The 27,539-nt window shown below is 44.3% G+C and overlaps 1 protein-coding gene across 1 annotated transcript in view; it reads right to left on the bottom strand.

Moving 5' to 3' along the window:
• Positions 1-27,539, bottom strand: part of ism1 (isthmin 1) — a 77,719-nt gene that overhangs the window by 18,656 nt on the left and 31,524 nt on the right. The window contains exons 3-5 of the mRNA XM_043696868.1: positions 21,185-21,436; positions 3,612-3,873; positions 2,826-2,969 (exon numbers count right to left, since the gene is read on the bottom strand). Of these exons, the coding sequence (XP_043552803.1) occupies positions 2,826-2,969; positions 3,612-3,873; positions 21,185-21,436 (658 nt within the window). The remainder of the gene's footprint in view (positions 1-2,825; positions 2,970-3,611; positions 3,874-21,184; positions 21,437-27,539) is intronic.

Below are 27,539 nucleotides of genomic sequence, written 5' to 3'. Positions count from 1 at the left end.
TCAATCTCCAAAAACCTCATTAATTTAAACACATACTTCAAGAAGTCCTTCATTAGCCACATGTCTCTGGGCACTTGGAAATCTGATCTGAAACTGATGCCAAATGACCCTAAGAAGTTGTCCACAAGTGATGGGAGATTAAGTGATTTACAATGACCCAGTTCACCTCCCTCTTGTTCATTGTAACATTGATCACTTTGAGATCAAACATTTCTATCTTGACAAAGCATACACAATATTATGGTATGCCATTTACGTAGCACCATTTTCTTCCCTCTAATCCTGTACCCATGGGTTACTCCTGAAGTATAACCTGAAGTGTACACCTCAGGGTACTATAAGGCTCTATGTTGTTGTTGTGTTGCCATAGTCTTACCAAACCATAGGGGTACTCTCTCATCAGAAAGAGAAGCGACTGGTGGTGATCTAACCTGAGGGCCACCAGACCTCAGGCAAGGGGAGAGGTTGAGAAGGAGAGTCCTTCATGGTAACCCTCAAACCAGTAATGGGAATTGAACCCACGCTATTGGCATCAACCTGCTCTGTAAAACAGCAATCCAACCAACTGAGCTAAACCGGTTCCCTGTAAGGCTCTATAGTCATGGGTCAAAAAGATAAATGCTCTGATTCAGAGCCAGGGTTTCCTAAATGACAACAACAACTTCCATTTATCTAGCACTATACTGAAGGCGCACTATCAAACAAAGTTGGATATTGAGACAGGTAAGGAGTTACCAGAACAGATGGTCAAAAGTTTGATCAATCAAGTGAATTTTAAGAACATAAGAAACTAAAGCAGGAGCGGGCCATTCCTCAGTCTGGTTCTGCCAGTCCGTGAGATTGTGTCTTCAGTTCCATATTCCTTCCCACTCGCTCATAGGGGTCAACTCCCCTAGCGCTGAACAAAACAGCATCAGTCTTGAATATCTTCAAACTCTCTGGAAGTTCCAAAGAGTCTTTACCCTCAGAGAAGGAAGTCCTCCTCACTCCCATCGCCAATGGTTAACCCTTTATTCTGAAATGGAGTGCTCCAGTTCTGGATGCTCCTCTAAACGGCTAGATGTTTGTCTCCCAGAAGGTGCAAAGCGAGTTGTAAAACACTGAACTTAATTGCTTTTTGTTGGAAGTAGAATTTTCCTGTACTCACCATGAGTGGCACCATGGCACTATGAGGCAGCAGTGGTTAGCACTGCCAGGGACCACGGTTTGATTCCAGTGTCGGGCAACTGTCTGTGTGGAGTTTGCACATTCTCCCCGTGTCTGTGTGGGTTTCCTCCGGGTGCTCCAGTTTCCGCCCATAGTCCAAAAATGTGCAGGTCAGGTGAATTGGCCAAATCTGAGGGGTGACCTTGTAAAGGTTTATAAAATCATGACAGGGATGGATAGGGTGAATAGACAAGGTCTTTGCCCTGGGGTGGGGGAATCCAAAACTTATATGGAATGAGCTGCCAGAGGAAGTAGTAGAGGCTGGTACAACATTTAAAAGGCATGTGGAGGGGTACTTTTACATAGGAAAGGTTTAGAGGGATATGGGCCAATCACAGGCAAATAGTACTAGTTCAGTTCAGGTAACCTGGTCAGCATGGATGTAGACTAGATTCCTTACAGTGTGGAAACAGGCCCTTCAGCCCAACAAGTCCACACTGACCCTCTGAAGACTAACCCACCCAGACCCATTTCCCTAACACTATGGGCAATTTTGCATGGCCAATTCACCTGACCTGCACATCTTTGGACTGTGGGAGGAAACCAGAGGAAACCCACGCAGACACGGGGAGAATGTGCAAACTCCACACAGACAGTCGCCCAAGGCTGGAATCGAACCTGGGACTCTGGTGCTGTGAGGCAGCAGTGCTAACCACTGAGCCACCATGGCAGTTGCGTTGGGCCAAAGGATCTGTTTCTGTGCTAAATGACTCTATCACTGCACAAGTCATCCACCTTGGAGTTAAACCACTATATCTCCAATGTTGCTGGGTCAAAATCCTGCAATACCCTTTCTCACAGCATCATGGGTGTCCCTACAGCCCAAGGATTGTGGCAGCTCAGGAAGGAAGCTCACTACTAACTTCTCAAAGGGAATTGGGGATGGGCAATAAATACAGGCCCAGCCAACGACATCCATATCCCACGTATGAATTTAAAAAAAGGATGTGTTTTGAGGGTTATTTTAGAATTCAGGAACCTTGTTGATAAATAAAGGGTTGCCCACTCAAAACCGAGCTAAGGAGACATTTCTTCTCACAGAGGGTTAGGAGAGTTGAGAACACTCTCAAAAGGCAGCGGGAGCAGAGTCTTTTCAAACCTTTGTAAGGTACAGGTAGCTCAGTTGGCTGGATGGTTGGTTTCTCATGGAGAGTGACACCAACAGTGTGGGTTCCAAGTCCCTTACTGATCGAGGTTACCGTCAACAACTGTCGCTCTCAACCTCTCCCCTGGCCTAAGGGGGTGCTGTTGTAGTGTCCTCACGTCCGAACCAGGAGGTCTGGGTTCAAGTCCCACCTTCCCTAGAGGTGTGTCATAAGAGCTAAAGTATCTAAACCACCACCAGGCGTGTCTCTCTCTCTCTCCCTCTCTGTAATGATAGTGCAGCCCTCTCGGATTATGGCAACTCTACCGTGGAAAAGTGCCACGTAAATGCAAGCTGTTGTCTTTCTCGCGACCAGAAATTCATTTGCGCGAATCGGTCTGTTTGTACGTGGACCATTTTCAAAAGCGGGCATATTCTCGACTCAAACCGCCCTCGGATTTGAACGTCCATTGAAGAACGCGATTGAGAAATTAATAAGCGTTTCAGCAGCAGACAAGAATCGCAGTTTACTGACCGGGACAGTTTGGCATGTCGCACGACCTCGATTCAGTGGCAGTGCAGGCGTAGCCACAGGACCGGGTACGCTTCTGGTTGCCACCGCCGCAGGATACGCTGCAGAGTGACCATGGGCTCCAGTCACCCTCCCCGTCTGTGTAATCTGCACGGAGAGTAAGCACAGTTAGCTGCCATAGCGATGAGACGCATAATTGGGACCACATGCTCGGATCGAAGCTCAGGGCCCGGGTCCAACCATACGCATGCCATTCCGATAACTTTCACACACATTGAGCTGCACAAAGGATTGCTTGCACATTTTTTGATTCTGTTCTCTCCAGCCAAGGACAGCTGGAATGCTTCAGCCATTAATCCTGATTATGCAGCTTACAGCCTTTTTTCCTCTGCCCTCTCCCCACCACCAGACAGGCAGCACGTCAACAAGAAATTAAAAACGCATTATTGCTCCTGTAGAGAACCAAAAGGGGGAGGGGGATACGGAGGTCGATGGTGGGGTGGTGGGGGGTGGGTGAGGAAGGGAAAGTTTGTGGGTGGTGGGTTTGGTTTGCTGAAAACTCAAAATTTCCCGCTCAGACTTCGAGATGATAAACAACATCAGGGTTTGGGCCCCACCGACACAGATGACTCTGCTGCACAACTTGCTTAGTAGCAATCATTGCCCACAGAGTGTTTCCCACTGCAGTGTTTACCTATTTTATTTTACTTGGCTTATTCCCAACAGCTCTCCCTCCCAGTTCCCAGCTTCATGGAACACCCAGAACAAAGATGAGGAATGTTGACGTACCATACTCAGTCGGTCCTTTGGACTGCCACCTGCGCTGAGTCACAGTGCTGCTATCCCAGCTCTCTGCTGGGTTCAGGAAATTGCTGTTTTCACCAGCCCGGCTGCTCTCCTGGTGGTCTCCGTTGCTCCCAGCGGTGTTTGCCGATGATTTCTGCCACCAGTTCCTCCAGTCGGACGACGGCACAGGCCAGCTTGGCTTCGTTACCCGCCGTAGGTCTCTCTCGGCCTCGATTTCAGTCCCATCAACCACCTCAATCGTGACCTGGATGGTTCAAAACCGGGCACGGGTAAATGGCAAGTGCGCACATTCACAGCTCAGGCTAAAACAGACTCTGCATGGAGTGGCACGGTGGCTCAGTGGTTAGCACTGCTGCTTCACAGCGCCAGGAACCTGGGTTCGATCCCAGTCTCGGGTGACTGTCTGCGTGGAGTTTTGCACATTCTCCCCGTGTCTGTGTGGGTTTCCTCCCACAGTCTAAGGGCCTGCAAGTTAGATGGAATGGCCGTTCCAAATTGACTATAGTGTCGGACGTGCAGGTTAGGTGGGTTAGCCATGGGAAAAGCAGGGTTACAGGTCTGGGTGGGATGTGCTTTGAAGGGTTGGTGTGGACTCAATGGGCCAAATGGCCTACTTCCACACTAGAGGGATTCTAGGATCAGAAGCAATAGCAACAGGAAAAGTCTATTCAGCATCTCAAGACAAGTCCACTATTCAACAAGATCTTGGTTGATCTTAACACTGAATTAGAACAGAAGTTACTGTTACAAGAAGTACCTTGAGAAAGGTGTAGCGTTGCCATATTTGCATGGCTAATACAAATTAAATCCACCTCACAATATTGAGTCCAATCATTTCAATTCGGAGTACCTCTTTAGCAATATGTTCAGTGAGAGTTGCTGCTAGTTAAAACCCCACTGGGTACAGGAAACTAACAAGCATGGGGTTTTTTTTATACAGGTTTTAATGGTTGTTGGAGAGTTTTAAAATAAAGTTTTTTTAAAAAACAAAGTTTTCTTCCTCCCTTTTTTCACTTGCACGTAATCCTAGCTTTCTTTCCTTTTCATTTCTCTTCCTGTACCTGTTCGGTCATTCAATTTACATCCCAGTTCAAAATTATACTTCTTCCTCAACTTGGCCCATTTAATTTTCCAATCCTACAATTGTTTGAAGAGCCACATAACGGTTTGTATTGCTCTGGACTTGAACCAAGGACCTTTATTAACCTCACCATGCCATTATTGGCTCACACCTCTAACAAATGACCAAAGTTCTGAGAGTTAAATGAGCAAAGGCATGTCTAAATAACAGTGAGTGGTGTTAAGTCCTTTGCCAATATCCTGCCTCATGGATTAGTAATATTCATATTGGCAGCTGTTAGTCCTCAAATGGTAAGATCCTGACTTGAGCCTAGTTACTGGGAGTACTCCAGTGCACTACTGAAGGAGTGTTGCATTGTCTCATGTGCATCAGTTGGATGTTAAAGATTGCGTCAGTCAGACACTGAGACACACACGAGCTGTACAGCAGTAGATGGGAGTGAATCATTCTCTGTTCCCTGCAGTGTGCTGAACATGTAGAGTGAAGAAACTTGAAACAGCTGACTGATGAAGGGATGGAACAGTTTGGAGGGGTAAGGCCAGAGAGGGATTTGTATACACAGGGTGCAAAAATATCAAAGGCAGGTGTTGTTGAACCAGGAGCCAATGTACTTCAGTGATTGATGGGGAAATGATTAAAAGGCATCTGGATGAGTATATGAATTGGAAGAGTTTAGAGGGATGTGGGCCAAGTGCTGGCAAATGGGACTGGATTAATTTATGATATTTGGTTGCATGGACAAGTTGGACTGAAGGGTCTGTTTCCATGCTGTACATCTTTATGACTCTATTACTAAGAGCTATTCACGCTGCTCTGGATAATGCTTATCCCATCACTAAACTCTGGGTGTGTGGTCATTATTACATTGTCTGTTGTGGGACCTTGTTGTGTGCAAAACTGGCTGCTATGATTCCTATATTACAACAGCAGGTACACTTCCAAAAGTGCCTTGTTGCCTGTAAAATGATTAGAGTGATCGAGAGATCATGAAAAGCGCGATATAAATGTAAATCTTTCCTGAGTGTGGACACTTCTCCATCAGAAAGACACTGATGGGCATGGTATCTGGACTTAGAGTCATAGAGACACTCCGAGTACTGTACTGGGCCTCAGTTTAGCATGTCTGAAAGAGGACACCTCCGATTGTACAGCACTCCCTCACTACTGCACTGGTGTGTCAGTCTTGATTTTTGTGTTAGATTCTTACTCTGACCTTGTAACTCAGAGGTGAGAATACTACCCACTGAGCCAGCACTGACATACTGTACATGGCATGAAACCAATGCACATCTGAGAAAGAGCAAAAGCAGAACAATCAGTTATTTAAAAAAAAATACCAAGTCCATGATTTGACTGGGTGATGGGGGCCAACTGGAACCACCTGAAAGCAGACTTTCCATCTTATCGTCACTCCATCTAACATTGGAAAGACAGCACACACTCTCTGGGCTTGCACCAAGAAGATTGTATCTGGTGCTGGAAGGCAGCACATCCCATCCAAACGGATAAACATTAGCATTGGCACGCAGCCTGGACTTAATGAAAGTGGTTTTCCAGGATCACCATATGGAGGAACTGTTTTGGTGGTTGGGCGGGAGCCTGGAGTCCCTCCACAGTCCCTCCATAATCAATCCCAAACTTGTATCAGGCATTACAGAGGCCAGACTCCCACTGTCGATAATTTCAGTGGAAATGTTGACAGGATAAGGTGCTGTTTTGTGGCATTCATTCTGAGTTGGTTAGAGTTGTTACTGAGTCTTTGTTGTAAAACTGAACGTTGTTTACATTATTTAGCTGTTTTAAGTGTGGCTTTCAATGGAAAGTTTGGTTTTCCTTCACAAATATGGCGATGAATGAAGATATTCCATTTCCAAGATGGCCGAATGATGTCCCAAGATTCCATGGGTAGAATCTCTCTCAAAATGGCCTCAGTCAATGAGTTAAGATGATCCTTTTTGACCATATCAAAGATGTCTATCATGATTGAGCCAATTTGTTTCTGTGTCCAAGGTATTTTCACCAAATTTGACACCATGTGATCAGATTCTCCTTTTTCTTCATTCAACCATTTGTATTTTAATGAATGAAATCAATAAAACTCCTCAGTTGTTGAATGGAACTTTGAATTTGACGTTTAAACCATCAAAATAAAGATTTCACTAGCTTTACTGTCAGAGCTCTGATCTTTCAAGTTGCAATATGGTTCTTATTCCCAAATTTTCTTTTCCAATTGATTTTCTCTAAGCCTGTACCTGAAGAACTACCTTAAATCGCTGTTGCTGTCAAGTAAATAATCCATAAATTTCTTAACTCATAGTTAGAAGTTCCAGCATGGTCTTCGGCCTAAGGTTTCAGGTGGAACCAAAAGATGTTTTGTCCTTTCCCAGAAGGGATCAAATCTGTCTTGGCTGTCTGTAATTATCCTCTTTTTGAGAGTGCTCATCAGAATTCTCCCCTTCGCTGCAATGGGCTTTTGCTGCTCTCTTTGCTTTATAATGGCTTGTTTCTCTTATTACTGACCTGAAAATGCTTTTTGAGACTTATAGTGTCCTGGTGATGGCTATTCTGGTTGCTTAGCATTCTTAAAGCTGTAGCAATGGTCTCAGGAATAAATGGCTTTTGGAATTCTTTTCCAGCTGATCCAGATCTGTTTCTTGCTCATCACTGCGGCCATAATCCTCCAGGCAGTGAATCCCATCACTGCCACCATCATTTATTGTGTGATTTGGATGTAGGTTTGCTCGCTGAGCAGGAAAGTTCATTTCCAGACTAGGTAACATCCTCAGTGGGCCTCAGGCGAAGCAATGCTGAAAATTCCTGCTTCCTATTTACATGTTTGGGTTTCTTTGGGTTGGCGATTTCATTTCCTGTGGTGATGACTCAAAACTCGCTAATTGTGTGATTTGATAAAACATTATGTTTGAGACAGCTGGTCCAGGAGAAAACAAGATTAAGAACTATCTTAAAGCTTAGAGATCAAAATAAACCCTTTATTACATTTTAATATTAAACCTTGCTATCTATATGGTAACCCTAGATATACCTGGCTCTGATCTTAAAGTTGTGTTAAGGACTAATCTACTTCCTTTACTCATTCAGGACTACGTGCACATACACTCTGTCAGTCTAGAATGCATTAACACATTATCAACAAGGATGAGCACCTCGTGAAGACCTTCCCCACGCCTCCACTTCTCACCTTTAAACAACCACCAAACCTTAAACAGATCATTGTTCGCAGCAAACTGCCCAGCTTTCAGGACAGCACCGTACAACCCTGTCATGGTAGACATGCAAGACATGTCAGAGTGTCGACATGGGTACCAACATTACACATGGGGACACCACTCACCATGTATGTGGCAGGTACACATGTGACTTGGCCAACGTTGTCTACCTCATACGCTGCAGGCAAGGATGCCCTGAGGCGAGGTACATTGTGAAACCGAGCAGAGGCTACGGCAACAGATGAATGGACACCGCACAACAATTAACAGACAGGAGTGTTCCCTCCCAGTCGGAGAACACTTCAGCGGTCCAGGACATTCGACCTCGGACCTTCGGGTGACCATCCTCCAAGGCGGATTGTGGGATAAGCAACAACGAAAAGTGGCTGAGCAGAGGCTGACAGCCAAGTTCGGTACCCATGGGATAGCCTCAACCGGGACCTTGGGTACATGTCACACTACAGGTGACCCCACTGCACTACACACACACACAAACACACACTCTCCTGCATGTGGGGGGATTTTTTACCTGCAGGGTTACATTGTACTTTGCTCATGAATTGCGGCCGCACCCTCTTGCAGACACATACCCCTTTACACTCACACACATACACGCACACCCTGCCTCACCCCCACACCCCACCCCAGCGCACGCGTGCACGCACACACACACCCATATAAGTTTTTGTGGTGAATTTGTATTTGCAGAATTACATTTTGTTTCTTTCAAAAACTGCATGAATCCATGTATGATTCTGTAAATCCCTTTTTTAGATTAGAATCAAACAATCCAGGTCTTTTTCAACATATAATTTCAGTTACATCACGCTATAAATTCTGTGTCTTACGATCTTATACTCCACAACCACCTGATGAAGGAACAGCACTCCGAAATCTAGTGCTTTCGAATAAACCTGTTGGACTATAATCTGGTGTTGTGTGATTTTTAACTTTGTCCACCCCAGTCCAACACCGGCTCCTCCACATCATTCTAAAATGCATTTAGCCAGGGGTGGTGCAGCTTAGTGTAGTTCCACCCACACACGGTGTTATTTATGCTTAGTGACGTGCAGCTCCAAGATATCATGAAGATCATGTGATCAAATTCACGCTCTTTTACTTTCTTGACGATTTTTCTTGTGTTAATAAAAATATAAAACATCTTAGTTGTTGGGTAAAACGTTGTATTTGCTGTTTAATTTATCACAACAAAGATTTCACTAACTGCATTGCCAGGATTCCAATTGCACAACAGTTTTCATTTCCAATTTTTCATTTTATTTTTTATTTGCATAATTGAACAGTTTTCTATCCATTGCTATTTCAACTGCCTGTCGCAGAATTATCTGAACTTGCTGCTAACACTGTCGCTCAATAACTATTAAGAAAGTCAGGGTCACAAAGCCCTTACGTTCTAAGTGTTTCCAGCATCTATCATGGCAGCCCCACGTACCGGTCAGCTCAGTTGGCTGGACAGCTGGTTTATAATACAGTTTGATGCCAACAGTGTTGGTTCAATTCCTGCACTGGCTGAGATAGTTATTATCAAGGACTCTTTTGAGGTGTGGTGACCCTCAGGTTAAACCACCATCGAGTCACACAGCACAGAAATAGACCCTACGGTCCAATAAGTCCACTCTTGTATGAGAGCAACCCTGTGGTCTGGTAGGGCTATACCTTTCATTGTCGAAGTGTGTCGCAGTGGAAAAGCACAGCAGGTCAGTCAGCATCCAAGGAGCAGTACAGTCAACATTTCGGGCATAAGCCTTTCACTGTAATGCCAGTGAGAGCTGCTCTTCCATCCCCCTATATCTGGTACACACTTTTTCAGACGTTCTACCTTTGAAGGTACAGGAATCATGGGCATTCTTCTTATCGCTGTGACAAAACATTGGAATTCTGAGAAAGCTTGCCAGAGTAGAGTAGTCTGCTGAGAGGACGATGCCCCTGCTGGAGAGTATAGAACTGCAGGTATAATCTCAGGGAAAGGCGGCAGCCATTTCAGATTGAGATGAAAACAAGTTACTTGACTGAGAGGGTTATGGATCCCTCAAAGTCTCCAACACAGGGAGCAGTGGTCACTCAGCCCTTGAGCATATCCAAGGCCGAGACTGATTGCACTGGGGGGTCCAATTTTATCTCTAAATGATTGAAGTTTTGACGGAGTTAAAATTGAACACTGCAGGAATCAAGAGGGACCTGCCAGTAAAGAGACATCAAGGTCAAACAGCAGCCATGGTGTTGTTAAAATGGTGAAAGAGAGTTGAGAGAATGAATGGCCTAAACCTCTCAGTGGGTCACTCAGGGGTCATGTTCACCCTGCACTCCAAGCCCAATCTATCAATGACCACAGAATTTTAATTGTTATCTTTGCTGTTTACACAATTCCTTACACAGTAATAAATACTGTCCCCAAAAAAGATGATGGCAGGTCTATCCTGATGAACAGTTACACCCAAAATGTTGACCTCTCCACCTCCTGATGCTGCCATGGCTTGCTGTGTTCTCCCAGCCTCCTGCTTGTTGAATTGAATTGAATTGAATTTATTGTTATGTGTACCGAGACACAGTGAAAAGCTTTGTCTTGTGAGCAATACAGGCAGATTACAGAATTAAGTAGCATAGAGAAGTAAATAATAGGTAAACAGCAGCAAAAACAAAAACACAGGTACAGGCGAATGTTAACGAGTTTTGTAAGTCCATTCAGTATTCTAACAACAGTAGGGTAGAAACTGTTATGAAACCGGCTGGTGCGTGTGTTCAGGCTTCTGTACTTTCTCCCCCATGGTAGAGGTTATAGAAAAACTTTGCCAGGGTGGGATGGATCTTTGAGAATGCTGGCGGCCTTTCCTTGACAGTGGGTCTGGTAGATGGATTCTGTAGATGGGAGGTTGGCCTTTGTGATTGTCTGGGCTGAGTTCACCACTCTCTGTAACTGTCCTCGATCTTGAATGGTACAGTTGCCATACCAGGTAGTGATATATCCAGACAGAATGCTCTCGATGGCACACTTATAAAAGTTAGCAAGGGTATTCGCCGTCATGCCAAATTTCCTCAGCTGCCTGAGGAAGAGATGTTTACCTTGGATTCCAGCATCTGCAGTTATTTTGTCTCTATTTAGGGAACTGGCCATCATCTCCAAAACCAAGAGACAATCCATCGACTCAGTCAGGAGGGTTCATCATCATTTCTCACTTAATTGCCTTCAATAAACTACTCTCAGCTTCATTAACATTGCCAATCTACTCAGCAAATGTGGCTGGAAAAGGTCACTTTTAGTTGGCATAGGGATTATCTTCAGTGCTTTTATCACAGGGTGACACTTCCATTCATAGAATCCCTACAGTGTGGAAGCAGACCCATTGAGTCCACACTGATCCTTTGAAGAGCATCCCACTCAGACTCACCCAATCCCTGTAACCATGCATTTCCCCATAGCTAACCCATCTAGCCTACACACCCCTGAGCACTACGAAGCAATTTAGCTTTGGCCAATTCTCCCTAACCTGCACATCTTTGGACTGTGGGATGAAACCGGAGCACCCGGATGAAACCCACACAGACCCAGGGAGAATGTGCAAACCTCACACAGACAGCTGCCTGAGGCTAGAATTGAACCAGAGTCCCTGGTGCTGTGAGGCAGCAGTGTTAAACACTAAGCCACTGTGCCACCCCCTTTCATCTGTGAATTAGAAGATTGTGTTCCTCCAAAGACGCTTCACGTTTGATATTTGTTGAAGGTTTAGATATTGAAAGGTTATGCAAACATGGTTTCATTTCAAGTTTTGTGATTTCTTTAAAACTCGTCATTGTGGGCACTGGAGTTCTTTTCTTTAAATTAGAAATTACCTGACCGACAATAACTGCTTGCTTTGCTTATTTTTCTTTTTTTCTTTTCATCCAAGGGATAGGGGCATCAACCACATTGCCGTGGGTGTGGAGTTACGTGCAGTCTAGACCAAGTAAGGATGGCAGTTCCTTTCCCTTTCATTCGTGGTCATGTGTTTGAACAGTGTTGGAATGGAGACTGCTTTGGAATTTGGAATTAGTGGGGCAACGAAAAGCCTGTGAGGAAGGGCGTCCCAGCTGATTTCCCCTATTTCTAAGATAACCCACCCTTGTTGAGCTCAAAGTGAAAAGTACTTGTTATTCTGCAAGAGTAATTGGACAACCCTCTCAAAATTGTATCTCCTGAGCAAGCTGTGTCTGCCAAGATTCCAGTGATGACTGTGTATGGTCAATGATGACTGACACATGTCAAAACAACACAACAACAGACTTTAGAATGTTCTATGCTTCATCCTACTCTCCTTCAAAAACAATCCATTGGCCAAAGTGTTTTTTTTTCTCAAGGCGGCCAAACTTTGCAGAGGATTCTGATTATTTTCTGAACAGTACCTGCAGGCGGGGGTACTTAGACAAACAAGTGTGCATACTTCTCTGTTACTGACTGGGCCATTTTAGTAATTGTAAAGATGGTTTTGCTTTGTCTTGTGACCCAGGGAATCGTGGAAGTGGAGCATTACTGTACACAGAGGGAAGTCAATCTGTGGAATTCTTCACCACACAGGGCTGACACATAAAGTACATTCAAGGCTGAGACAGAGGAAGTTTTAATCAGTAAGGGCATCAAGGATTCAGGGAAGGGGAGTTGACGATGATCAGACCAGCCACAATCTCATTGAATGGTGAGCTGACTCGATGAGCTGAATGGCCTACTCCTGCTCCCTTGTCTTTTGGTCTCAAGACCGATTCTTCCAATTACAATAGGTTCATCATCCCATTCCAAAGACTTGAGTGCAGCTGACCCTCTAGTGCAGCACTGAGAGAGTGCCGTACTGTCTGAAGAACCAACTTGGAGATGAGATGTTGAGAACATAAGACACAGGAGCAGGAGTAGGTTGTCTGATCCTTCGAGCCTGCCCCACCATTCAATAAGATCATGGCTGATCTTTTCATGGCCTCAGCTCCAATTAGCTGCCCTCTCACCATAGCCCTTCATTCCTTTACTGTTCAAAAATCTATCTTTGCCTTAAAAACATTCAACAAGGTTGCCTTCGCTGTTTCCCTGGGCAGGGATTTCCACAGATTCACAACCTTTTGGGTGAAGAAGTTCCTCCTCAGCTCAGCCCTAAATCTGCTCCCCATTATTTTGAGGCTATGCCCCATAGTTCTAGTTTCACCCACCAGTGGAAACAACCTCCCTGCTTCTATCTTAGCCATTCCCTTCATAATTTTGCATGCTTCTATAAGACCCCCACCCTCCCACCCCAATCTTCTAAATTCCAATGAGTCCCAGTCTACTCAATTTCTCCTCATAACCCAACCCACTCAACTGCAGAATCAACCTAGTGAACTTCCTCTGCACCCCATCCAGAGCCAGGACAGCCTTTCTCAAGTGAGGAGACCAAAACTGTACACAGTACTCCGGGTGTGATCGCCTGTGTACTCTGATCAAGACTTACCTCTTTGCCAACAGATGATCTTATCGTCATTACTTTGTCGCTTGTGGGTGTTTGTTGAGCAGACATTATCTGCTGCGTTGCCGACATCAGTCAGCGTGAATCCAAAAACACTTCAACAACCATCAAGCACTTGGAGACATCCAGAATTGGTACGATAGATACTGTAAAACTGCAAGTCTTTCCATACTGCCGATAAAGGTCATGGATTCCCCGGGGATGCCACTAACAGGTAGCTGACACAACACTTGGTTTCTGACACCAGCATTTCTTTTATACATCATTTGCTATTTACAGTGTGTTGGCAAGTTCTGCTCTGAAGTGTATGGATTCTATCTTAACATAAAGTTAGGGCATGATAGCTGTGTGTATATTCGGAATGTTGTTTTTAGAAAACAAATCGGGGTGGCACGGTGGCCCAGTGGCTAGCACTGTTGCCTCATAGAGACCTGGGTTCGATTCCCCCCTCGGGCAACTGTCTGTGTGGAGTTGCACATTCTCCCCGTGTCTGCGTGGGTTTCCTCCGGGTGCTCCGGTTTCCTCCCGCAATCCAAAGACGTGCAGGTCAGGTGAATTGGCTGTGCTAAATTGCCCGTAGTGTGAGGTGCATTAGTCAGGGGTGAATGTAGGAGAATGGATCTGGGCGGGTTGCTCTTTGGAGGGTCGGTGCGGACTTGTTGGGCTGAAGGGCCTGTTCCCACACTGTAGGGATTCTAATCATTCTAATCATATTGGATTTAAACCACCAAAATAATGGAAAGATTGTAATTTGAACTTTGTAATTTTGACAGTTAAAAGCTAGGTTTGTGATGTAAGCAGATACCTACACTCATCGAGGAATGAGAAAGACTGTAGTAGACCCAAGTAGCAATTAAACACGACCAGTTCGCTATTTCCTTGCCATTTTGATAAACCCCCTTGGTCTCGTGCTAACATTTCTACACTGGACCTGCTGCAATGTTCCAATAAAACACAACACAAGCTCAAAAAACAACATCTCACTCTCTACTTAGGCATTTTGCAGCCTTGCGATCCCAATATTAGACTTATAAAATAGCTTCAAAACCAAAGAGTGGTATGAATCAGATAGCCCTCATGAGATTTGTCTCCCCTTTTCATGCAACATGGTGAAAATCAATATCACTAGCCTTCAGATTCTACGCCTGTAATATATAGCATGGGAATTTCCATGAGTACAGTGAAAGGTTTATCAATGACCAACTCCAACACCAATTTAAACACAAAAGTACCTAGCCTACAATAGGAAAACAAAATGTCCAGCATTACAGAAATAAATGTTCAGTACAAAGAAAGAAAAAGGAGAAGAAAAAGGAAAAGAGAAGAAAAATAAAGAAAAGAGAAGAGATAGAGGAGGAAAATGAAGAAGAAAAGTGAAGAGAAGAAGAAGAGCAAAGAAAAGAGAAGAAGAGGAGGGGCAGAAGAGAAGAGAAGTAGAGAAAGAACAGGCAGAGTGGATGAGCTCTGACGAGAGCATCCTCTTCCGCTGCCATCTTGTATTTAAGTATATGTGTGTGTACAGCTGAGAAACAACTGCAAAGTGCTCATATCCTTGAACCTCTATAATTTTCAAACATTTTAGATTGAAAGACCACTTTTCAAATATATTCACAGTCGTGCACACCACTGTCTGCATTATAACACTGTATACCAGCCACGATATGAAATTCCTACATGTAAAGAGTGCTTCAATAAGACTTTCAAGAAAACAAGTTTTAGAGATTAGAAACGTGTAGAAATGCATTGATGATGTTTAGCTTGTGTGTGTGGAATGTGTATTTTGGGAAATAGCAATTGCCCCAGGAGACAGAGTAGGGTCAGATGATGCTTTTGGAATAATAAGAAAAATAACTTGAGGTAAATGTCCAAATGAACAACCATTTGTAAAGGTGTGTTAGCATTAATTTCTTTTATTTTTAAACAAAGCCTCTTGCGGCATGTATAGAAAATAAACACGTATTTGTCTGAAAAAGTGTGACCAGTCTGATACAATAGAGGTGTTTATTTTTAATAAGAAGGTGAATCACTCAACAGTAAATTCAATGGATAAGAGAGTGTGGACAGTCAGACTGGATGGAGAAAGTGAGGAATGCAGATGCTGGAGATTAGAGTCAAAAAGTGTGGTGCTGGAAATACACAGCCGGTCAAGCAGCATCCAAGGAGCAGGACAGTCGACCTTTCAGGCATAAAGCGCTTCATCAGAAACGCCTGATGAAGAGCTTATGCTCGAAACATTGACTCTCCTGCTCCTCGGATGCTGCCTGACCTGCTATGCTTTTCCAGCACCACACTTCAGGATCAGCTGTAGTTCCAATTAGAAGCGGACTAAGAAGAACAATGGGGATATTGACTGGGTCACATCAAAGGCTCGTGTCTGTTACTGTGATGGTTAGGAACCGCTCTACAACTCTGGAGGGTTCTAACTGGGTAACCAGGAGGCAGTGATTGAGGAGGAGACTTGCAATGACTGCTAGAGATTCCTTTGTCAATCCTGTCACTGGACTGGTCTCCGTTCTTAAAGAAAAGCTAAAGTCGCCACTGTATCACTCTTTCACTCGAGAAAAGTGACCAGGTGGTGAATTTAACCTGAGGGTCACCACACTGCAGGTGAGGGATGAGGTTGAGAAGTCGAGACGTCCATGTCAACATCAGCTGGCACGGGAATTGAACCTGCGGCATTCACATCACTCTGCATTACAATCCAGCTCTCCAACCACAGCATCCCTAAAATCCCTGGCAGTCTTCCTTTCCTTTCCTCTTTTATGGGATATGTGTACCACTGGAAAGGTCAGCATTGTTGACTGTCCCTAATTGCCCATTTTAGGGGTAATTAAGATTCAACCACATTGCTGTTGTTCTGGAATCACATGTTACCCAGTCAAGGATGGCAGTTTCCTTTCTTAAATGGACAATAGTTGTCATGGTCACCATCATAGCCTCCCCTACAGTGTGGAAGCAAGCCATTCGGCCCATTAGGCTACACCAATCCCCCGGACAGCACCCATCCAGACGCACCCAACCCCTACGGCTAACCCACCTAGCCTGCACAACCCTAGACATCATGGAGCAATTTCCCATGGCCAATCCAACCAAACTTGCACATCTTTGGACTGTGGGATGGAAACCCATGCAGACACAGGGAGAATGTGCAAACTATATACAAATAGTCACCCGAAGCTTAAATTGAACCCAGGTCCCTGGCTCTGTGAGGCAGCAGTACCAACCACTGAGCCACCATAAGACTATCTTTCATTTAAGACCATAAGATGTTCGGAACAGAATTAGGCCATTCAGTCCATCAAGTCTGTTCTGCAATTTGATTACGGCTGATACATTTCTCAATCCCATTCTTCTGCCTTCCCTCCACAAACCTATCTATTTCTTTCTTAAATTCACTCTAAAGCTCTCTGTGGCAATGAGTTCCACAGATTCACCACCCTCTGGCTGAAGAAATCCCTCCTCATCTCAGTTTTACCCACTTCGTTCTGAGGCTACTTTGGCTCGTTCCTAGTCTCTCCAACCAGCAGAAACATCTTCCCCACATCCACTCTGTCCAGGTCTCTCAGTATTCTGTAAGTTTCAATTAGATCTCCCCCATCCTTCTACACTCTACTGACTACAGACCCAGAGTCCTTAACCATTCCTCATATGACAAGCTATTCATCCCCGGGATCATTATTTTGAAGCTCCTCTGGACCCTCCCCAGTGACAGCAAGTCCTCCCTTAGATATGGATCCCAAAACTGCTCATTCTTGCAGCTCTTTGCAGATGAAATTTATATTAAACTTGATCTCCATCCTCTTCCTAACTAAGGATTATGATGTTGTGCAGAAATTCTTTGCCATGTATCAGAACTTCAGGGGTTTTGAAGAAGGGTCTCTGGACCTGAAACATGAACTCTGAGTTCCCTCCACAGATGCTGCCAAAACTACTGAGTTTCTCCATCAATTCCTGCTTTGTTTCTGATTTCCAGCATTGGCTGTTCTCTCATTTTCTTTGCTTCACCTCTCAAAGTGAATATCAGAAACATCCTCAAAGCATCCCTGAAGGGGTCAAATGTGGGAGTCCCCAGCCTCTAACTGACCAAAATGGAGAAGCTACATTTGGGAAGGCATTGAACATATCGAGGGAGTTTTTCAGGAACTTATAGGGAGAGTGTGCTTTAACCTCCAGAGTTGACAGTTTTGTGCTGGAAAAGCGCAGCAGGTCAGGCAGCATTCGAGAAGCAGAAGAATCGACATTTTGGGCACAAGACCAATTTTCCAGATGAAGGGCTTATCCCGGAAACGTCGATTCTCTGCTCCTCGGATGCAGCCTGACCTGCTGCGCTTTTTCAGCACAACACTGTCAACTCTGGTATCCAGCATCTGGAGTCCACACTCTCTCCTAGTTGATCTTAACCTCTGAACAGTTCACTTCCCAGCCCTTCAAGCACCACCCACCCCTCTACATATGGCCGAGTCTGCAGAATGCACACCAGATTCTTCAACGTAAACCCTGTTCAATTCCACCTTCAGGTGACTCTCTGTGTGGAGTTTGTACATTCTCCCCGTGTCTGCGTGGGTTTCCTCGGGGTGCTCTGGTTTCCTCCCATAGTCCAAAGATGTGCAGGTTAGGGTGGATTGGCCAACTAAATTATTCCATAGTGTGCAGGCTAGGTGGGATAGTCAAGGGAAATGCAGTGTCATAGGAATTGGGTGGAATGTTCTTCAGTGTGGACTCAATAGCCTGCTCCCACACTGTAGGTATTTCTATGATTCTATGAACCATTACAGAGCTCATTGGAATGGAGAGTGGAAGCAAGTCATTCCCGATCCTAAAAGACCATTTCAAAAAGAGGTTGTCTGAACGTGGATGGATCCCTGGTGAATCTTGAAACCTATTAGGGAGACAGCATAGGCTGAGACAAGGAAATAATTCCTCCTGTGCTATAGGGATACAGTAAAGGTGGGCCTTTATCGGTTTGAACGAAGAGCTCAATGTACTATTGGGCACTTTGCATTGACGGGGAACACCTGGAGGAGGTTGAGGTCTTGTCATTCAAGAAATCCCACATTCCTCAAAAATCCCTCAGAAAGGGTCATAAAGGGCAGGGCTTGGATGGGGTCCAGTTGTGATAGGCAGTGGAGACAAACCTGTTTTGGCTTGGGCTGACCCCTCTAGGGTTGTTTATGGCGATCGTAAGATGACTAAGGAGAAAAGAGAAAATATAAAAAGTCGTCCACATGTGTGAGCCACCCTATCTGGTCAGGACAGGTCCCTACTAAAGTCACAATCCTGTATTCCTGCTCTACCTGGTGTACCCCAGCCTGGCTGCATTCATCGTATTTATCAGATTAATTGCGGTCAATTTTGCTGAATTGAAACCCCAACAACAAGTACTTACAGAAGTCAGTGAGATGGGGGTGGTGGTGCCTGATTCCCACAACAGTCCCAATGTTCATTCTCCACTCCCAGTTACTATCACGCTTGTCACATCATCACTCTCATGTCCTTCCACAGATGCGCTGGAAACTCTCCATAGACTATAGGGATCGGTAGATCTTAGTTTAAGTACCACTGCCCTTGAGGACAGGTGCTTTTTTCTTATTTGAAGAGGTTGTCACAACTAGGGTCGCTCTTTGGAAGCACAAAGGTCTCCCTAAATATAAGCAATATGGAGTCATGTTGCACAATGCTACCACAAGATGGTCTAATTGGGGACAATTCACAAACAGTTCCCAGGCGTTATCTTTGAGCATTTGGCCATCAGTGAGCTTATTTGTTTTACTTCAGTTCGCTCAGATGGATAAAATAGCAGAATTCTTGAAACGATAGCGAGCTAGCAGTAGACTGGGCTCGATCTGCAAAGGCCACTTCTTGAATGAGCTTAATCAAATGCAGCCATGCATTCAATTGGATCTCTTACAGCACCATCTGCATCGCTTGGCTGGCCACTGTATTGAGTGGAAGCAACTGTTTATCATTTAAATCCTATTAATTCTTTAACTCAGCTAAATATAATATAAATCTAAATCTCCAAGTGCTTGCTAAGCTATGGAGGCAGCTTTTTAATTAAGAATTATGAAGCATTTACTACTGGATGTCCAATATAATGTTGCACAAGACAAAACTGGAAAGCTTCAATCGCACATGACATCTCTTTTTAAATAATGTTGGTTGATTTTCTGTGCAGTATTTGCTTTTTCTGTATATTGTGACATAATGTTTGTTAATTGAACGAGTCTAAGTTAGACAGGTTGACCAAGCTCTTAACTGAGAGTACACAGCACATTAACAGTGCACTATAAAGAGGGACAGTTGTCACTAAGATCAGTGCCGAGGATTATTCCTAATCTAAAATAAAATAACGTAAACTAGCATCCCACAATTCACTGATGTCCATATGCATGTCCAGCATTAAGCCCAGTTTCCTACCCTCGTATTTTGTCTCTCAGTTAAAACAGATATTTGGAGCTCAGTTGGTATAACTGTCATCTTGAAGTCTAAGAGTTCAGGACCCACACCAGAGATGTAAACACAAAAATCTAGACTGACTTTTTCATTGCAGTTCTGAGGGAGTGCTGCACTGATAGAGGTACCATCTTCAGGGATAGTGCTACCTGAGTCCCTGACTGCCCTCTTATTTACAATTCCAAAGTCGATAGTGAACACCCAGCAAGCAATTTTTTTTAAAATTTCATTCATGATGTGAGGGCATAATTGGCTGGGTCAGCATTTATTTCCCATCCCTAATTGCCCAGAGGGCAGTTAAGGGTCAGTGCTATGGGTCTAGAGTCACATGTAGGCGAGGATAGAGATTTCCTTCCTTAAAGGACATTCATGAACCAGATGTTTTTTTTCCCCATCAATTGGATTTGTGGTTATCATTAGACTCTTAATTCCAGAGTTTTTTTTATGTTGAATTCAAATCAATCTGCCGTGTTGGGATTCGAACCTGAAACGACAGAACATTGCCTGGATCTCCGGATTAACAGTCCAGCAATATTACCACTAGGCCATCGCTTCCCCTTTCGCATCTGATCAACTTTGAGAATTTCAAACAACAACATTGATGTAGAGGTGCCAGTGTTGGACTAGGGTGGACAAGGTCAGAAGTCAGATCAACCGGGTTATAGTCCAACGGCTTTATTTGAAATCACAAGCTTTCAGAGCGCTGGTCCTCCATCAGGTGAAGTCTTCAGTGCTCAAAAGTTATCTCAATGCCCTTTGGAGATATCTTATGATAATAAAATGCTCTATGAAAATACAAATGTTTACTTTCAAAGAAGTAAACATTTGTATCTAATCATTCCTGAAGAAGGGCCTGTGCCCGAAACGTCGAATGTCCTGTTCCCTGGATGTTGCCTGACCTGCTGTGCTGTTCCAGCAATAAAGTTTCAACTTTGATCTCCAGCATCTGCAGACCTCACTTTCTCCTTACTTTCAAAGACAAAAACAGTGAAACAAAAGACATCTTAATACTTTGGAACTGAAACAACCAAGCTGAGACAAAATAAAGCATTATGAGAAATTTAAACAGTAATTCACTTAACACTTCCCTCAAAGAAAAATAAAAATGTTGTTTGTTTAAATAAAATTTAATTAATAATTTGCCCAGTTCAGTGCGCCATTCTTGGTGAATATTGCTGACAATTGGGCCTTGTGTATCTTTCGGAAGCAAGTCAATGAGCATTAGTGTCTATTTTAGATGCTGATAGACCATAATAATCTTCTAATGCCATTCACATACAGGCACTAGAAGAGTCAATAGCTTTACTACTGTACCTGTATGTTGGGGTTCTGCCCATTGATATCCACTTTGGACAGATCAGGGAAGTTCTCCAGATCTAAGAGGAATGTCCTGGGTCCGTCTCTCTGGAAGGGTGCACGTTCCTCCTCCTGTTGAGTCCGGGGTTTTGGAAACGTTCTCTGTTCTGTCTGATAACGAGAAGCATCGGCCTTCCCCTCGTACTCTCTCACTGTATCAGCAGTCCGAGCCGCACTAGTGGATAAGGACTTTCCCACATTAACACTATTCTGCAAGTTGAAGAAAGTGAGAGCAATTCATATCAAAAATCTGAAGTACAAAAATGGAGCATTCCTGTGAGAAGACACATTTTGTCAACATTTTTCATCCTGTACAAATCAGATGACTCACAACAAAGGGGAACAACAATTTTTACTGCATGAACAGAGCATCCTCTGCTCTTAAAGTACAATTGAATCTTATTCCCGTTTGTAACAATATTCTTGCAAATTGTTCTGATGAATGCATCAGAAAATCTTTTGTCAACAAGGGTCTATATTTATACTGATTCATTTCACATTCACAAACTGGTGTTAGCAGAAAGTGCTCTAAATTACTTTGTCATTATTTCCTAGGATGTGTAAAGAATTCACAGTCTGACAGGAGGATAGAGACAGATTCAATAATTGCCTTGAAAAGCGAACTGGGTAAGTTATAGCGGGAGAATTAAAAGGCAGATAAAGGGCAGAGGAGTGGAATTGAGCCACAGAAGAGCAAAGTTGATGGGCCGAATGGCCTATTCTGGGCGGTATACTGTTCCAGGATTCTCTTTGTGAGGTAGTGTTGAGAAATTAAGCCATTTTTTTTCTCTCTTTGACACTAAGCATAACAGATCCCAATCTCAGTTTAATGAGCCGCACCACTGGGGTAAGTTCAAAGGTCTTGGTGTGGCATGAGCTGTATGGGAAGAACATAAATTGGTAAAATTACATGAAGTATTTTATGAATAAATAGCTGGCTGCAAGTTACGGGTTCAGTCAGAAAGCATCCGCTAAAGTGTGTTCTGAAAAACAGCAGAAACACACGATCCAATTACTCTCTTAAACTCACTGCCAGAGACTTGTTACTTGTTATGATGTATAATGCTGGGCTATTTTTAATAATAAAAGTACATTTTCTCTGGAAAAAAAACTTGGCACCAAATACTCAAAGAACACAAACAAATTGCTGCTGATTAATAGCTAATGTGGATAATAATGGCATAAGGGCTGAAAGGATAGGCATGATAGATTCCTATATATTAGTGCACAGAAAATCTAATAGGTGTTAAATTATCCAATACAATACTACCTTAACACGGCAAACAGAGTGGTATCTTTTAGACGAAGAATTAACCTTGAATGTAACATATTGTATTGTAATGAACAATTGTCAGGTCATGCAAAACTTGCGGTATTACTGAAAAAGGACGCATTTTGTTGGAATCTTTCATCTTGAACTCATCAAGGTATCATTAGATGTGATTGCACAACTCATCTGACGAAGCAGCTGTGCTCCGAAAGCTTGCGACTTCAAATAAACTGGTGTCGTGTGACTTCTCACCCTGCCTACACCAGTCCAACACCTGCACCTCCACATCATTCCACAATTGGACAGCATTTGCTAAACCACCCAGAGGATGCTAAAAATTTGCTAACAACCAATTTACGATTGTCAGTTTTGTGTGTGTGTGTGTTTGTGCGTATGTGTGTGTGTGTGTGTTTGTGCATGCTGGAAGCTCCAGATATTAATACACAGGGCTCTGATCTTCGCAGACAGAAAGCTTGGCAGTTAACAGTCAATCATTACCTAACTCGTTCAGTTACTGTCATGGCAAACATACCAATCAGAGAACCCTTCAAAATTCTCTCCTCAGATGGTATGAAGTACTGTTTCCCCCTTCCTTTGGTATTCTTGAGCATGTCCTGATCACTGCTCTCTTATATATAAAAGACTAGTTCTGGTCAAAGAATGCACTGAACTGCAACATTCAAAGTCTGACAGAGATATGACACATCAGAGAAATTGGTGCTACAGATAAAGAGATAGTGAGAGAGAACATAGAACAGGATAGCACAGTACAGAAACAGACCTTCCGGCCCACAATGTTGTAGCAAAGATGAGACCAAATTAAACTAACCCCTTCTGCCTGTCCATATCCCTCCATTACTTGCTTATTCTTATGTAAAAGCCCCTTAAACACCCCCCATGCCCTGTCGGCAGCACGTTCCACACTCCTACCACTCTTTGTTGTAAAAAAACATGCCCCTCACATCTCCTTTGAACTTTCCCCCTCTCACCTTAAATGCATGCCCCCTGTTTTTAGACATTTCACCTTTGGAAAAAGATTCTGACTGTTAACCCTATCGCTGCATCTCATAATTTTATAGACTTCTATCGTCTCCCTTCAGCCTCCAGCACTCCAGAGAAAATAACTTGAGCTTTTCTAGCCTCTCTTTCTAGCTCATACCCTCGCATTTTTCTAAATTAAACTCCATCGGCCACTTCTTAGCCCATTGGCCCATCTGGTCAAGATCCCGTTGTACTCTGAGGTAACCTTCTTCACTGTCCACTACACTTCGAATTTTGGTGTCATCTGCAAACATACTAACTATACCTCCTATGTTCATATCCAAATAATTTATATAAATAAGAAAACATAGTGGACCCAGCACCGATCCTTGTGGCACTCCACTGGTCACAGGCCTCCAGTCTGAAAAGCAACCCTCCAACACCACCCTCTGTCTTCTACCTTTGAGCCAGTTCTGTATCCAAATAGCTAGTTCTCCCTGTATTCTATGACATCTAACCTTGCTAACCAGTCTCTCATGGGGAACCTTGTTGAATGCCTTACTGAAGTCCATATAGATCACGTCCACCACTCTGCCCTCATCAAACCTCTTTGTTACTTCTTCAAAAAATTCATTCAAGTTTGTAAGACATGATTTCCCATGCACAAAGCCATGTTGACTATCCCTAATCAGTCCTTGCCTTTCCAAATACATGTACACCCTGTCCCTCAGGATTCCCTCCAACAACTTGCTCACCACTGAGGTCAGGCTCACCGGTGTATAGTTCCCTGGCTTGTCTTTACCGCCCTTCTTAAACAGTGGCACCACGTTTGCCAACCTCCAGTCTTCTGGCACCTCACCTGTGACTATCGATGATACAAATATCTCAGCAAGGGGCCCAGCAATCAATTTCCTAGCTTCCCACAGAATTCTAGCGCACACCTGATCAGGTCCTGGGGATTTATCCACTTTTATGCATTTCAAGACAGCCAGCACTTCCTCCTCTGTAATCTGGACATTTTTCAAGGTGTCACCATCCATTTCTCCACATTCTATATCTTCCATGTCCTTTTCCACAGTAAATACTGATGCAAAATACTCATTTAGTATCTGCCCCATCTCCTGCGGCTCCACACAAAGGCTGCCTTGCTGATCTATGAGGGGACCTATTCTCTCCCTAGTTACCCTTTTGTCCTTAATGTGTTTGTAAAAACCCTTTGGATTCTCCTTAACCCTATTTGCCAAAGCTATCTCATGTCCCTGTTTTTCCCTCCTGATTTCCCTCTTAAGTATACTCCTACTTCCTTTATACTCTTCTAAGGATTCACTCGATCTATCCTGTCTATACCTGACATATGTTTCCTTCTTTTTCTTAACCAAACCCTCAATTTCTCCAGTCATCCAGCATTTCCTACACCTACCAGCTTTTCCTTTCACCCTGACAGGAATATACTGCCTCTGGACTCTCGTTATCTCATTTCTGAAGGCTTCCCATTTCCCAGCCGTCCCTTTACCTGCGAATATCTGTCCCCAATCAGCTTTTGAAAGTTCTTGCCTAATACTATCAAAATTAGCCTTCCTCCAATTTAGAACTTCAACAGTTTGATCTGGTCTATCTTATTCCATCACTATGTTAAAACTAATAGAATTATGGTCGCTGGCCCCTAGGTGCTCCCCCACTGACACCCATTCTGGAGATCAGATTCGAAAAGTGTGGTGCTGGAAAAGCACAGCAGGTCAGACAGTATCTAAGGAGCAGGAGAGTCAACATTTCAGGCATAAGCCCTTCATCAGAAATCCTGCCTGACTGACTGTGCTTTTCCAGCACCACACTCTCGGGTTAGAATTACCCTGATGCGGAAATGGATTCTATTTTGTGTGAATGACCATGCACCAGTCCAGTGACTGAATGGCAGATGGTTACTTGACTGTCAAAGATATGTTGTCTAAACTCAACCCTTCACATACGACATCTGCAGCCTACTCGGAGGCTGAGGGGTGACCTTATAGAGGTTTACAAAATTATGAGGGGCATAGATAGGGTAAATAGGCAAAGTCTTTTCCCTGGGGTTGGGGAGTCCAGAACTAGAGGGCATAGGTTTAGGGTGAGACGGGAAAGATATAAAAGAGACCTAAGGGGCAACTTTTTCACGCAGAGGGTGGTACGTGTATGGAATGAGCTGCCAGAGGATGTGGTGGAGGCTGGTACAATTGCAACATTCAGGAGGCATTTGGATGGGTATATGAATAGGAAGGGTTTGGAGGGATATGGGCCGAGTGCTGGCAGGTGGGACTAGATTGGGTTGGGATATCTGGTCGGCATGGACGGGATGGACCGAAGGGTCTGTTTCCATGCTGTACATCTCTATGACTCTATAAGAGAAGATCACCTGAAGAGGAGGGTCTGTCCCATATCTCATTTTGCCTTGCTATGGAGTACAGGGCGTAATGTCCGTCTCTTGCGAGTGAAATCAGCTGACCCGGGACAGAGTCTGCACCACACCACAAATTAGCTGATAAGACTTGCCACAGAAGTAGGCCATTCAGTCCATCGAGACTGCCCCGCCATTCAATGATATCATGGCTGCTCTGATATTTTTCAATATCACTTTGTCGCCTCTTCCCCAGGACTTGTTCCATGGGCACAGTTCAGTTCCTCGTTGAGGAATAAATGGGGCCTCTGGAGAAACACTGGAATAACTCACAGACAGACGTGTCAGGCAAGTCCTTCAGATTATTCTTGCAGCTACACGACAAAATCACATGATGCTTAATGCCAGAGTCCGGCACGTGACTGGATAATAAAATTGGCATGAAACCATTGTTTATACACCCTGTGCTCTGCATTAATGATCTTCCCACCCTATCTCTTGCAAAAATGCCATCCCGTATTCCCAATTCCTCCGCCTCTGCCGTATCTGCTCCCAGGAGGACCAGTTCCACCACAGAACACACCAGATGGCCTCCTTCTTTAGAAACCGCAATTTCCCTTCCCACGTAATTAAAGATGCCCTCCAACGCATCTCGTCCACATCCCGCACCTCCGCCCTCAGACCCCACCCCTCCAACCGTAACAAGGACAGAACGCCCCTGGTGCTCACCTTCCACCCTACCAACCTTCCCATAAACCAAATCATCCGCCGACATTCCCGCCACCTCCAAACAGACCCCACCACCAGGGATATATCTCCCTCCCCACCCCTCTCCGCCTTCCGCAAAGACCGCTCCCTCCGTGACTACCTGGTCAGGTCCACATCCCCCTACGACCCACCCTCCCATCCTGCCACTTTCCCCTGCCACCGCAGGAACTGTAAAACCTGCGCCCACACCTCCTCCCTCACCTCCATCCAAGGACCTAAAGGAGCCTTCCACATCCATCAAAGTTTTACCTGCAAATCCACTAATATCATTTATTGTATCCGTTGCTCCCAATGCGGTCTCCTCTACATTGGGGAGACTGGACACCTCCTAGCAGAGCGCTTTAGGGAACATCTCCGAGACACCCGCACCAATCAACCAAATCGCCCAGTGGCCCAACATTTCAACTCCCCCTCCCACCACCTATCCACTCCACCCTCTCCTCCCTGACCTATCACCTTCATCTTCTCCCCCACTGACCTATTGTGCTCTATGCTACTTTCTCCCCACTCTCACCCTCCTCTAGCTTATCTCTCCACGCTTCAGGCTCTCTGCCTTTATTCCTGATGAAGGGCTTTTGCCCGAAACGTCGATTTTGCCTGCTCCTCGGATGCTGCCTGACCTGCTGTGCTCTTCCAGCACCACTGATCCAGGAACGAGATTAATGGTGCCATGTCTGCTTAAACAAATGGGATTGAAACTTACACTGAATCTGCATTCCAAAAGTTAAAAGAGCTGGAGAAGTGAAATTCATGATTAAATGTTACTTTGCAAATCATGGAATTGAACTAAAAAGTGTTCTGCATTTTCTCAGATTTTCCCCAACCTTTTGAACACTCTGAAACGTGTACCTCTGGGACATTATGTCTTTCTGTGTTCTGAAACATAATTTTGAATTTCTAAGCGCTGTTGGTCAATGGTTCAA

The sequence above is a fragment of the Chiloscyllium plagiosum genome, chromosome 9 (assembly GCF_004010195.1).
Source record: "Chiloscyllium plagiosum isolate BGI_BamShark_2017 chromosome 9, ASM401019v2, whole genome shotgun sequence".
NCBI lineage: Eukaryota > Metazoa > Chordata > Chondrichthyes > Orectolobiformes > Hemiscylliidae > Chiloscyllium > Chiloscyllium plagiosum.
This window is presented reverse-complemented; position numbering and strand designations above follow the sequence as displayed.